We start from the raw sequence: 13,450 nt of genomic DNA on the forward strand, positions 1-13,450 counted from the left end.
TGCTTGTTTCTGGGGTTATTCATACACTACTGCAGCCAAATAGCTCAGCGGAGCTGCTTGGCAACTGGTATTGTTCAAAAGAAAATAAATGTGGCAGCCTCCATATCCCTCTCGTTACAGTTGTCCTTTAACCACCCTGGCGTTCTATTAAGATCGCCAGGGCGGCTGCATGAGGGTTTTTTTTAAATAAAAAAAAAAACTATTTCATGCAGCCAACTGCTCAGGCGGCTGGGGGGACCCTCTTTCGCGCTGCTCGCGGCGGATCGCCGCAGAGCGGCGGCGATCGGGCAGCACACGCGGCTGGCAAAGTGCCGGCTGCGTGTGCTGCTCTTTATTTCATCAAAATCGGCCCAGCAGGGCCTGAGCGGCACCCTCTGGCGGTAATGGACGAGCTGAGCTCGTCCATACCGCTAAGGTGGTTAAGGAGTGGAATTGTCATTTTCAATGTGCTTAGACTTACCCAGGCTATGTTTCTATGCATGTTTGAATACAATTTGTTTTTATTGGCTATAGAATTCCCTTGCATTTTTTACTCTTATGGGAGTTGTTTTGTGTATTATAAAGAAGTGCACTCATAAAGTAGAGGTTTGAAGGTGATCTGCTTATTATTCATTTTTGTATGTTCATGATGTTATGTCTCCCATTTGCATCCAAACTAATTGAACGCCACATACAGTGATGTGAAAAACTATTTGCCCCCTTCCTGATTTCTTATTCTTTTGCATGTTTGTCACACTTAAATGTTTCTGCTAATCAAAAACCGTTAACTATTAGTCAAAGATGACATAATTGAACACAAAATGCAGTTTTAAATAATGGTTTTATTATTTAGTGACAAAAAAAACTCAACCTACATGGCCCTGTGTGAAAAAGTGATTGCCCCCCTTGTTAAAAAATAACTTAACTGTGGTTTATCACACCTGAGTTCAATTTCTGTAGTCACCCCCAGGCCTGATTACTGCCACACCTGTTTCAATCAAGAAATCACTTAAATAGGAGCTATCTGATACAGAGAAGTAGACCAAAAGCACCTCAAAAGCTAGACATCATGCCAAGTTCCAAAGAAATTCAGGAACAAATGAGAACAAAAGTAATTGATCTATCAGTCTGGTAAAGGTTATAAAGCCATTTATAAAGCTTTGGGACTCCAGCGAACCACAGTGCGAGCCATTATCCACAAATGGCAAAAACATGGAACAGTGTTGAACCTTCCCAGGAGTGGCCGGCTGACCAAAATTACCCCAAGAGCGCAGAGAAAACTCATCTGAGAGGCCACAAAAGACCCCATGACAACATCTAAAGAACTGCAGGCCTCACTTGCCTCAATTAAGGTCAGTGTTCACGACTCCACCATAAAAAAGAGACTGGGCAAAAACGGTCTGCATGGCTGATATCCAAGGCGCAAACCACTTTTAAGCAAAAAGAACATTAAGGCTCGTCTCAATTTTGCTAAAAAACATCTCAATGATTGCCAAGACTTTTGGGAAAATACCTTGTGGACCGCCGAGACAAAAGTTGAACTTTTTGGGAGGTGCGTGTCCCGTTAAATCTGGCGTAGAAGTAACACAGCATTTCAGCAAAAGAACATCATACCAACAGTAAAATATGGTGGTAGTAGTGTGATGGTCTGGGGTTGTTTTGCTGCTTCAGGACCTGGAAGGCTTGCTGTGATAGATGGAACCATGAATTCTACTGTCTACCAAAAAATCCTGAAGGAGAATGTCCGGCCATCTGTTCATCAACTCAAGCTGAAGCGATCTTGGGTGCTGCAGCAGGACAATGACCAACAAATCCACCTCTGAATGGATGAAGAAAAACAAATTGAAGACTTTTGGAGTGGCCTAGTCAAAGTCCTGACCTGAATCCTATTGAGATGTTGTGGCATGACCTTAAAAAGGCGGTTCATGCTAGAAAACCCTCAAATAAAGCTGAATTACAACAATTCTGCAAAGATGAGTGGGCTAAAATTCCTCCAGAGCGCTGTAAAAGACTCGTTGCAAGTTATCGCAAACGCTTGATTGCAGTTATTGCTGCTAAGGGTGGCCCAACCAGTTATTAGGTTCAGGGGGCAATTTCTTTTTCACACAGGGCCATGTAGGTTTTGAGGTTTTTTTTCTCACTAAATAATAAAAACCATCATTTAAAACTGCATTTTGTGTTCAATTATGTTATCTTTGACTAATAGTTAACGGTTTTTGATGAGCAGAAACATTTAAGTGTGACAAACATGCAAAAGAATATGAAATCAGGAAGGGGCAAATAGTTTTTCACATTACTGCACATGCAGAATTAAGCCATTATTTATCAGCTAACTCCCTACTTGATCAGTTCCAGTCTGGCTTTCGCTCCAACCACTCCACGGAAATGGCCCTTACCAAAGTGGCCAATGACCTTCTTACAGCTAAATCCAAAGGTCAATTTTCCATATTCATCCTTCTTGATCTGTCATCAGCATTCAATACGGTTGACCACACCTTACTCTTACAAATACTTTCAAATGTAGGAATAAAGGGCCTTGCTCTCACATGGTTATCTTCCTACCTCTCTGGAAAGTCCTTCACAGTCTCCTACTCAGATCAGATCTCTTCTCCTCATGCTTTGTCTGTCGGGGTTCCTCAAGGCTCTGTCCTTGGTCCCCTCCTCTTTTCCATCTACATGCACGGTCTTGGTGACTTAATCAACTCATTCGGGTTTCAATACCACCTGTATGCAGACGATACGCAACTGTACCTCTCGGACCCAGACCTTAACTCCCTCCTCAAACGTGTTCCTGACTGCTTGTCTGCTATATCCTCCTTCATGTCCTTTCGCTTCCTAAAACTTAATGTGAGTAAAACGGAACTAATAATTTTTCCACCGTCTCTGGCCACCTCTCTGCCTGAAGTATCTATAAATGTTAATAACACTCCCATAACTTCAGTTCCCAAAGCACGGTGCTTGGGGGTAATATTCGACTCTTCTCTCTCTTTTATTCCTCACCTTAACTCCATAACCAGCTCCTGCTATCTCCAACTCAAAAATATATCTCGCATCCGTCCCTTTCTCACTCAAGACACAACCAAAATGTTAATACATGCTCTTATAATTTCTCGTCTGGACTACTGCAACGTACTACTTTGTGGACTACCTTCTAACAAACTGGCCCCGCTCCAGTTGGTACTGAACTCAGCTGCTCGTCTCATTCATCTTTCTTCTCGATCTTCCTCGGCTGACCCTCTCTGTCAAGCTCTTCACTGGCTGCCAATTAACCAGAGGATCCAGTTCAAACTCCTAACCCTAATCTACAAAGCTCTTCACAATCTCTCTCCCCGGTACATATCCTCACTAATTTTCAGATACAAACCCAATCGCAATCTCAGATCTGCACACGATCTTCTGTTGTCCTCCTCTAGAATCACCTCCTCGCATTCACGCTTACAAGATTTTGCACGCGCTTCACCCCTTCTCTGGAATCCCCTCCCACAACACATCCGTCACTCGCCAACCTTTGTTACTTTTAAACGCTCTCTAAAAACTCATTTGTTCCGACAAGCATATGCGCTACCTTAAGCCACTTCCCTTTGTCTTAAGACCAAACTGCACTCCTACTAGGTATCTTAAAACACACTGCCTTTATATATTTTATCGTATACTACCCCTCCTCTTGTTTCCCCCCATTCCCTTTAGATTGTAAGCTCGCAAGGGCAGGGCTCTCTCCCCCTTTTGTGTCTTGGAAATCATTATACATTTTAGTCATCATGTTATTTTTATCACTGTCATTACCACTTCTGTATTTTGTATTCTGTATGCTGTATCATTTTTTGTATTTTGTCACTAATTATGTATCTTGTATATTAGTGTACACCACTGTCTGTATTATGTATACCTTGTTTGTTTCTTACTTTGTACAGCGCCATGGAATATGTTGGCGCTTTACAAATTAATAATAATAATAATGTCTCACAAATATTTTTTTTTTATTGTGTATAGGTGGAGCGTGTCCAAGTAGTGAATAAACACTATGTACAGGTTTACCTAACGTCTGACAAGCCAATTAATGCGGTAAAATTATGTTTATGAATTCAATATCTTTTGCTATTATTTAGGAAAATGTGTTCTTATTATATAGTATACTGTAACTCTGGCGAGAATCTAAAATTCTTCAGTGTTTCAAATCGTAGCAGAGATAAATTAGATGTTGTGCATCTGGTTTACTTACCATTCAATAATCAGGGAATAATAGAGAAATCAAAGGGAAAGTGAAGAATGGGCATGAAAGGAAAAAAAAAATGGAGGGGGGGGGGGGGGGTTATGGGAGGGCTGACATGTTAGATCATTTCTATCAGGTGTATTCATTTTTAAGCATGCAGCATTTGTGGCCAAATCAGTATTTTTGAATTCAAGCCAGAGAAGCAAAGTAGTCATACATTTTTACAGCATATCCCGTTGTTACTATTTCACGCATGGAATACATCCATTTAATATTGTTTTAGCTCCATATATTAGAAATTATTAAACAATAACGTTTTTGTGCTTGTGGGAAGCATCTGAGTAAGGCCCCGTTCATACCGCACGCGTTTCCAGCTGCGCTTTGGAAACACGGCCGGGAGGCCGACACGCACGACATCATGATGTTCACACTGCATGCGTTTTGGACCTGTGCGGTCTGAGAACGCATGCTGCACGCATTTTTTTGCAAAAAACGCGCGGCTGTCCCATTCACTTTTCAGTGATGGGATCAGCCACGCAACGCATACAAACGCAGATGGCATGCATTGCGTTCCGCACGCATGGCCGTCCGCGCTTGTATTATGAACGGGGCCTAACAGTGTTTGTAAGATTCTGGTGGAAAAGATAGTGGGCAGTCCCCAAACATCAAAATAGTTTTGTGAATTTTATTCCAAAGGGGTCTAAAGGGTACCTAAAACAAAAGGGCTGTCGAGGCTACTATATTTTGTTCATCTTAACCTCCCTGGCGGTTCATTTCTGTCTGGAATTATGAGTCAAAAGCGGTACATTTTTTTTTCAAGAATTTTAGGCATCCAATTATTAAGTCTTAACTCCCCAAAATATATCAGAGTAAAGGCCTGGAAGACATCCTGCATATAAATAAGACTGTAACACAAATTTGCTAAAAAAAATTAAAATTTATCAATAAACTGAAATAATAGTAAAACTGTACAAATAAGCAGCAGATTATATATACAGTATGTACATGCAGTACAGTGTATAACTAATACACCTCCCGTGTGTGGTAGATCTTAAAACATGGAACAGCACACAGGGCGACATTACAGTCCGGGCAGTAGAAACGGGTTTCTTTGCGGACTTTCTTACCCTTGCTATCCGTCTTGCTGCAGCAAACAACGCACATCCTAGTTGGTGCAGCTTTTTTTGGAGTGGGTGGAATATAGTCTGAAAAGTGGCGGCCAGTGAGGCGCTCAGGATTGACAACATATGATGCACGGCGCCCAATTCGCACATCTGCTGATGAAGTCTGGTACTTCAGACATATGCTTTCGCACATTTTCCATATAAAGTCAGAATGTGTTCCTGGTCTGTCACTGCGTTGTTTATACAGAGTGAACGCATTCCACAGAGATTGTTCCAGCAGATGCCAAAAAAAAATTTTGTAATATTTTTTGTTTGCGGACAGCGGACGTCATCGCCTGGTCAGCTCGGTCCACCCCACCCATTGTATGGTTGTAGTCCAGGATGACTTGTGGCTTATCCAGAACTTTCCCTCCTCACGTTGTGGTGGTGGCAGATGATACATCATAGACAGTGCTGAGCGCACACACGTCCTTCTTGTCACGCCAGCAGAGTGCCAACATTTTTCCTTTCTGCCAAGCCACAATGTCTCCAGATTTTAGCTTTTGCTTGGCGAAGGTAGTTGGCATTTCTCGCCAGTTAGGACGAACGGTGCTGTAGGCATCAGTTTTGTTCCTGATGAGTATTTCAAAAAGTTCAGGTGAACTGTAAAAATTATCTGTGATCACACAGTACCCCTTATTCAACAAGGGCTCCACTAAAGACAGCACGGATGAAGTCGCCAGCCCATAGCTGCTGAAAGCAGGGTTAAATTGTGTCCCTTTCCCGGTGTACAGTATGCTGTTCCAGATGTAGCCCGTTGATGCCTCGCATAACATGTAGGACTTAGCTCCAAACCGGGCCCTCTTGGACGCGATGTAGTGTATCCAGGACAGTCGGCTTTTGTACGCCATCAAGCTTTTATCCACGCTTATGTCCCTCTGGGGCACATAAGTGTTGCAGAAGTTTTCCACCACCAGCTGAAAAACCTCCCAGATCTTTTTCAGCTTTGCGCTGGGTGGGTTGACTCATCGAAGGCGGTGTTGTCTGCAAAGTGCAGAAACTTCATGATGAGTCCAAAACGGTACTCCGACATTACCGTGCCAAAGAAGGGGCTAGCGATTATTTCCCTAACCATTCAAGTGTATGGCTTGAAAATGAGAGACTCCAGGCTCCTCCTCCTGGGGAAACACAATTAGCAAGAAGCGATTAAAAGCCCCCACCCCACCCCCTACACTTCAGTATTCTTGTGTTTCCGGCCAGTCTGGGACACAGTTAGCAGGAGTGCTTGCAATGCGGGGATAGCAGGCTAGATAGGCTATGTTTTATGGGAATTCTTTCCTTTCTTGGCCTGTGATCAGGCGTTGGGAGAGAAGATCCTGGCCTATGATAGTGGGCTATCCGGTGGATTAGCGGGCGGCTGTGCGTGCATGTAAAAGAAGAACTTACAGTTGCTATGCAGCATGGCGTTCTCCTCTTGGCGTACCGTTGGTGGTGTGGGCTGGAGCGGTGAGTCGGACAAGCAGGTGCAGAGTGATCCGAGCGCCGGCAGGCCCGAACGGAGGTGACGTAAGCGCGCGCGGGCGTGCAGTGACGTCATTTATAGGCGCCAGGAGGCGGAACTATACGGAAGTCCGGCGGCTTGCCATATACGGAAGACGCCGCGGACTCCGTTTGAGAAGCACAGGGCTTAAAAGTGAGTGCTTCCGGCGGCCCGCCCGGCGCAATGGAGGAGTCGCAGGCGGGTGTGGAGGCTGCATCAGCCACGAGCGTTACATCAGGCAGCTCTATGGCGGTAACGTATATGGCTGCAGATACATGAATGTCATGGCTGTATGTTATGGGGTTGGTTTTAGCAGTCAGGCATTTTACTTAGTCTACTTTCTTGTCTTCTCTATGTTTTCTCCTAAAGGCTAAATCGGATAGCAAGGGGGAAAGACCTAGGAGCAAAAGATGCCCAAACTGCCAAACCAAGTTAGAAGCAAGCTGGCCAAAAGCATTATGTGTTAAATGCTCAGACAGAATTATGGCTTCAGAATCTATAGTCTTAGTTAAAGAGTTTATTGAAGCCATGAGACAAGAGATAAGAGGAGAGCTTAAGAACCTTAAAGACAGTATAAAGGAAGAAATAAAAGAAGGTTTAAAAGAAAGTCAGGCAGTAGCAGTTCAGCAGAATGAGGGACAAATTCCAGTTGAAACTGCAGGCCCTGCCAATGTTAGAGCACATATCCCACCACCTCCAATAGACTTACAGGAGGAGGAGGAGGAAGAGGAAGAGAGAGAAGATGAGGAGCAGGAGGTGGAATCAATGGAGGATTCAGATAGAGTATCAGAGGAAGAATCGGAAAACGATAGTGCAAAATTTAAAACTCCAAGATTCCTGTTTGCTCCGGAGGAGACGCAGGAATTGCTAAAGGCAGTATATACTACGGAAGGTATTAAGGAAGAGACAATACAAACCACAAAGCAAGACATGGTATATGGGGGTCTCATTCAACAGCAGAGCAGAGCTTTCCCAGTTCATCAATCCTTAAAAGATATTATTACAGCACAATGGAAGGAACCGGAACGCAGATTGTTCATACCAAAATCAGCTAAAAAGAAGTTCCCATTTAAAGAGGAGGAGCAAAGTAAGTGGATTAGATGCCCCAAACTAGATGCGTCTTTAGCCAAGTACTCTAAACAATCAGATTTGTCCTTTGAGGATGCGGGAATGTTAAAAGATCCAATGGACAAGAAGATTGAGCTATTAATAAGAAAAGCATGGGAAGCGGCAGCATTTGGTTTTAAGGCGAATCTGTCAGCTACATGCATCTCTAGAAACCTTAAAATATGGCTAGAGAACCTAACGGAAAAAATAATTAAAGGGGAACCTTTGCATTCCTATTCTGCATCAATACCGGTAGTACTAAAGGCTATTGCATTCCTGGCAGACGCAACGGCAGAATCTATTAGAATCACTGCACGTACAACTGCACTGCTAAATACAGCTAGAAGGGCGGTTTGGCTGAAGGCCTGGGAGGGAGACTTAACCTCAAAAAACAGGCTGTGTGAACTCCCTTTCGAGGGAGAACTGCTTTTCGGTTCGGAGCTGGAAAATGTTTTAAAAAGGTCAGCCGAAAAAGGGAAGCAGTTTCCAAACAAGAAAAGAAAAGTTTTCTTTCCAAAACCCTTTCAGCAGAAAAAAGATAAGAAAGAGCAAAGTAGAAATACACCATTCCAGAGAAAGTGGTTTCCCAAGGGTAGAGGAAGAGGGGGTTTTGTCCTTGGGAAATCAGATGAGACTAGAAGTTCCAAGTGACTCGGAGGTGGGGGGGAGATTGAGATATTTTCTGGCACAATGGGAAAGTTTAAACCCAGACGTTTTTGTTCTGAATATTATAAAGGAAGGCTACCGCCTGGAATTTTCGGTTCTGCCGCCAGACAGGTTTTTCATCAATCCCCTCCCAAAAGATGTAGAAAGGGCGATAGGGATGAGAGCAATGATCTCATCCCTATTATCCATGAAGGTAATCAAAGAAGTGCCATTAAGAGAAAGAAACAAGGGTTTCTACTCCCATATTTTTTTGATAAAAAAGCCAACGGGCAGCTTTCGTTTTATCCTGAACTTAAAAAAGCTAAATCCATATTTGAAATACAAGAGGTTTCGTATGGAAAGCATCTATTCTGTTCGACAGATTCTGAACAAAGGAGATTTCATAAATCTAGACTTACAGGATGCTTACCTCCATGTTCCGATCTGGGAGGAGCATCAGAAATACTTAAGATTTGCAGTAAAGGAGGGGATACAAACGAAGCACTTTCAGTTTGCAGCCCTCCCCTTCGGGATAGCTTCGGCACCCCGAATATTTACGAAGATTATTTCAGAAATAATGGCACCCTTGCGACTGCAGGGAATTGCAATAGTACCTTACCTGGACGACTTGCTAATTCATGCGCAGTCAAGAGAGGCACTAGAAAGACACAAGGAAGTGGTGGTACAGACTTTCTCTCAATTAGGATGGATAATCAACCACCAGAAATCAAATTTAATACCTACACAGGAGATAAGATTCTTGGGGTTCTTAATAGATTCAACCCAAACAAAGATATTCCTGCCAAAGGAAAAAATAGACAGATTGAAAGAAACGGCAGATCAAGTGGCAAAAGACGGGACCGTGACGATTCGGCACATAATGAGACTGGTGGGGTACATGACGGCAGCCTTTCCGGCGGTAACATGGGCCCAACTACACAGCAGGCGACTGCAGAACTTTTTACTGAAAATATGGGACAAAAAGCAAAGCTCCCTAGACAGAGAGGTAGTGATACCGCAGGAGGTAAAAACATTGCAGTGGTGGAAGCAAAGCAGCAACCTGAAGCAGGGCAGGCTGTGGTCGCAGCAGCAGGTAGTAACCATCACAACGGATGCAAGCAGCATAGGTTGGGGGGCAGTATGCAGCTCGCAGCATATTCAGGGGTTATGGAGCAAGGAAGAAAGTCAGCAATCATCCAATGCAAGAGAAATGAGAGCGGTACACTTGGCAATAAAGGGATTCCAGCAACTAGTTCAGGGCAAAGAGGTATTAATACTATCAGACAATGTCACCACAGTGTCGTATATAAACAAACAGGGGGGCACGAGAGTACAAAGTCTACTAGACATAAGCATGGAGATGCTAGAATGGGCAGAGTACCGAGTAACATCCTTAGCAGCAACTCACCTCAAGGGAAGTCTAAACACACAGGCAGACTACCTAAGCAGAAACATAATAGAACAGGCAGAGTGGGCACTACATCAGGATCTGTTCAATCAAGTACAGGAAAGGTGGACAAGAGCAGAGGTAGATTTGTTCGCAACGCCAAAGAACAACAAGCTGAGAAACTTTATGTCGCTATACAGGAACGGTCAAGCAGTAGCCATAGACGCGTTGTCTCAACCTTGGCCATATCAGACAGTCTATGCCTTCCCTCCAATCAAATTAATAGCAAGGACAATAAAGAAATGGGAGGGGGAAAAAACAAATATGATTCTAATAGCTCCCTGGTGGCCCAAGAGGGCATGGTTTACCCAGCTGTGGGTGAAATCACAGGGTCAGTTTTTCAGATTGCCACTGAGGAAAGACATGTTGAATCAAGGACCCATGTGTCATCCAAATCCAGCAATGTTCAGTTACACAGCCTGGTATCTGAAGAACAGGTCTTAAGATCTAGAGGGTTGTCGGAGAAAGTGGTGCAGACATTATTAAAATGCAGGAAGCCAGTAACACAAAAGATCTATAGTAAAATGTGGAAGGCTTATTTGGCATGGTGCAAAAGGAGACATAAATGCTCTAATTCCATCTCAGATATTTTAGATTTTTTTCAAGAGGGGGTGGATATGGGGCTAGCTGTGAGTACGCTAAGGGTTCAGTGCAGAGCGCTATCTTTTTTTCTAGATAAACAGCTGGCCAAGGTAGGGCTAGTAAGGGATTTTTTCAAAGCTTTGGAAAGATCAAAACCAATAAAGGTGAAGGTGGCACCTCAGTGGGACCTGCCACTGGTACTACGGAGCTTAATGGAGGAACCATATGAGCCAATAAAGGAAATAAGTATAGAGAAATTAACTCTTAAGGCACTATTTCTAACAGCTATAACTACAGCAAAAAGAGTTAGTGATTTGCAGGCCTTGTCCATCAAAGAGCCGTTCTTAAGAATTTTTTCAGATAAGATAATTTTCACACCAGACCCAAATTTTCTGCCTAAAATAGTTTCAGATTTTCACAGAACACAGCAGGTAGTTCTACCTTCATTCTGTCATAACCCAGCCAATGAAAAGGAGGAAAGATACAACCGCCTGGATGTCAGAAGAACGATTCTTCAATATTTGGAACGGACAAGAGAATTTAGGAAATCAAGTCATGTATTTGTAACGTATAGAGGTCCAAATAAGGGAGCTCAAGCGCCAAAATCGACACTAGCAAGGTGGATTAGGAAAGTGATAACTGACGCTTACAAAGAGAAGGGGAAAGAAGCGCCGCCAAGGGTTACAGCTCATTCCTCAAGGGCAATTGCTACATCATGGGCAGAAAAGGCAGGAGCATCACTACAGCAGATTTGCCAGGCAGCCACATGGAAAGCTCCGACGACGTTTATGAAGCATTACAGAATAGATGTCCTGTCGGGGCAAGATATGGCATTTGGGCGTAAGGTCTTACAGGCTGCAGTCCCTCCCTGATGTAAGTGTGAGATTACTTGTCTGTCTCTCATTTTCAAGCCATACACTTGAATGGTTAGGGAAAGTTTAGTTTAGACTTACCGGTAATAGTATTTCTAACCATTCTAGTGTATGGCGTACATCATCCCTCCCTATTCTTCAGGAATCTTTCTTCATACTATGCACACTAGGGTGTGGTTCAGAGAATAAGTCAGCAGTTGAGGCACTCAGGGTATCTTGGTGGCCGGATTCTTGTTGACATACTGAAGTGTAGGGGGTGGGGTGGGGGCTTTTAATCGCTTCTTGCTAATTGTGTTTCCCCAGGAGGAGGAGCCTGGAGTCTCTCATTTTCAAGCCATACACTAGAATGGTTAGAAATACTATTACCGGTAAGTCTAAACTAAACTTTTGTTCGTCGACCAGTACCATTTCTGCAGGGGCTTCCCCACCACCCCCTGCAGAATAATTAGTCCAAGGAACAGCCACAAGTCCTCCTTGGGGATAGGCTCCCACATCCTGCTCCTGGAAAAGGGCCCTCGTGGAGCAGCCATTTCTTGCGCGGCGTAGCGGTTCATCTCCACCACGATTTTATCAATAACAGCGTCACTGAAGAACTGCAGGTAGGACAGGGGGCAGTGATCACATTCAACCTTCAGGCCAGGCTCCCCAGTAAAAGGGAAACGGGGGGGAGGGGGGGGGGGCTGAGTGGTGTTGACTGGGCACCAAACACGTGCGTCACTAACCTCCTCCGTGTCACCGGTGATGAAGTCGCTGTCAGAATCAGATGACCGGTTGCCAGGCGCATCACTGTCACTGGAGTCCTCTTGCGACTGCAAATCCGGATCGCTGTCCTCGAACTGCATCGGCGCTTCCGCTGTGAGACGCTTCTAGGATGACGCCATAGCAGGAAAAGGGCGTAGTCAAAATCCAGGCAGAGGTCGGTACAAAGAAATCCAATAACAGGCAGAATCAGCAGGCAAAGAGCGTAGGTCAAAATCCAGGCAGAGGTCGGTACACAGAAATTCAATATGAGGCAGAATCAGAAGGCAAAAAGGGTAGTCAAAAATCCAAGCAGGGGTCGATACACAAATCCAAAAATCGGTAGCAAGATCAGAGATCACAGCACAAATCACAGCACAGCTCACAACCAAATGGCAACAGTGTATTGGATACACATGTATTTGATTCATGTGATGCACTTTGCAGCCAATGAAATACATTTTTTAAATTTCCTGCCCCACCCCCATGACGTCACGCCGCCCTGCGTCAGCCTGCACCGCCACTCCTCTGATTGGCCGCCGGGCCCCCAAGAGAATAACGGGGCTATGGGGGTCCCGGGGGCCGGACAAATACCGCTGCTGCTGGGGGAGAGAGGCAGGAGTCCCTGGAGAGCGCCGATCGCGCAGGGTCTTCTGCAACAAAGGTATATGTGCTGCCTCCACCGCCGCTGCTGCTCCGATCACATGGCCGCCGGGTCCCTGCAAGATTACCGGGGATCACGGCGGCCGCACAATTGTGCCAAACTTTGGGGGACAGATGCAGGAGTCCCGCTGAACAGCGCCGATCGGTGCACACAGGCGCAGCAGTTTTTTCACTGCCCCGACCATTACCTATAACAGCTGGTTTTTCCTACCCAAAGCTCAGGTCGGGGTTACCGCCAGGGGGATTAAGCAATTGCCTGGCTGTCCTGCTGATCCTCTTCCTCTGATACTTTTAGCCATAGACCCTGAACAAGCATGCAGCAGATCAGATGTTTCTGACATTTTTGTAAAATCTGACAGTATTAGCTGCATGCTTGTTTTTGGTGCGATTCAGACACTACTGCAGCCAAATAGATCAGCAGAGCTGCCAGGCAACTGGTATTAGTTAAAAGGAAATATAATATGGTAGCCTCCATATACTTCTCCCTTCAGGTTTCCTTTACGATCTGGGCAGCCCCACCAAATATGGTAGAGTGCCTATATGATGGTTACACCTACTGCCTAT

At 44.6% G+C, this 13,450-nt stretch overlaps 1 protein-coding gene across 1 annotated transcript in view; it reads left to right on the plus strand.

The window, feature by feature from the left end:
* AFG3L2 (AFG3 like matrix AAA peptidase subunit 2) overlaps positions 1 to 13,450 on the plus strand; it is an 82,418-nt gene that overhangs the window by 33,241 nt on the left and 35,727 nt on the right. The window contains exon 6 of the mRNA XM_068237140.1: positions 3,970 to 4,041. Coding sequence (XP_068093241.1) covers positions 3,970 to 4,041 — 72 coding nt within the window. The remainder of the gene's footprint in view (positions 1 to 3,969; positions 4,042 to 13,450) is intronic.

Source organism: Hyperolius riggenbachi, chromosome 5 (genome assembly GCF_040937935.1).
Source record: "Hyperolius riggenbachi isolate aHypRig1 chromosome 5, aHypRig1.pri, whole genome shotgun sequence".
Taxonomy (NCBI): Eukaryota; Metazoa; Chordata; class Amphibia; order Anura; family Hyperoliidae; genus Hyperolius; species Hyperolius riggenbachi.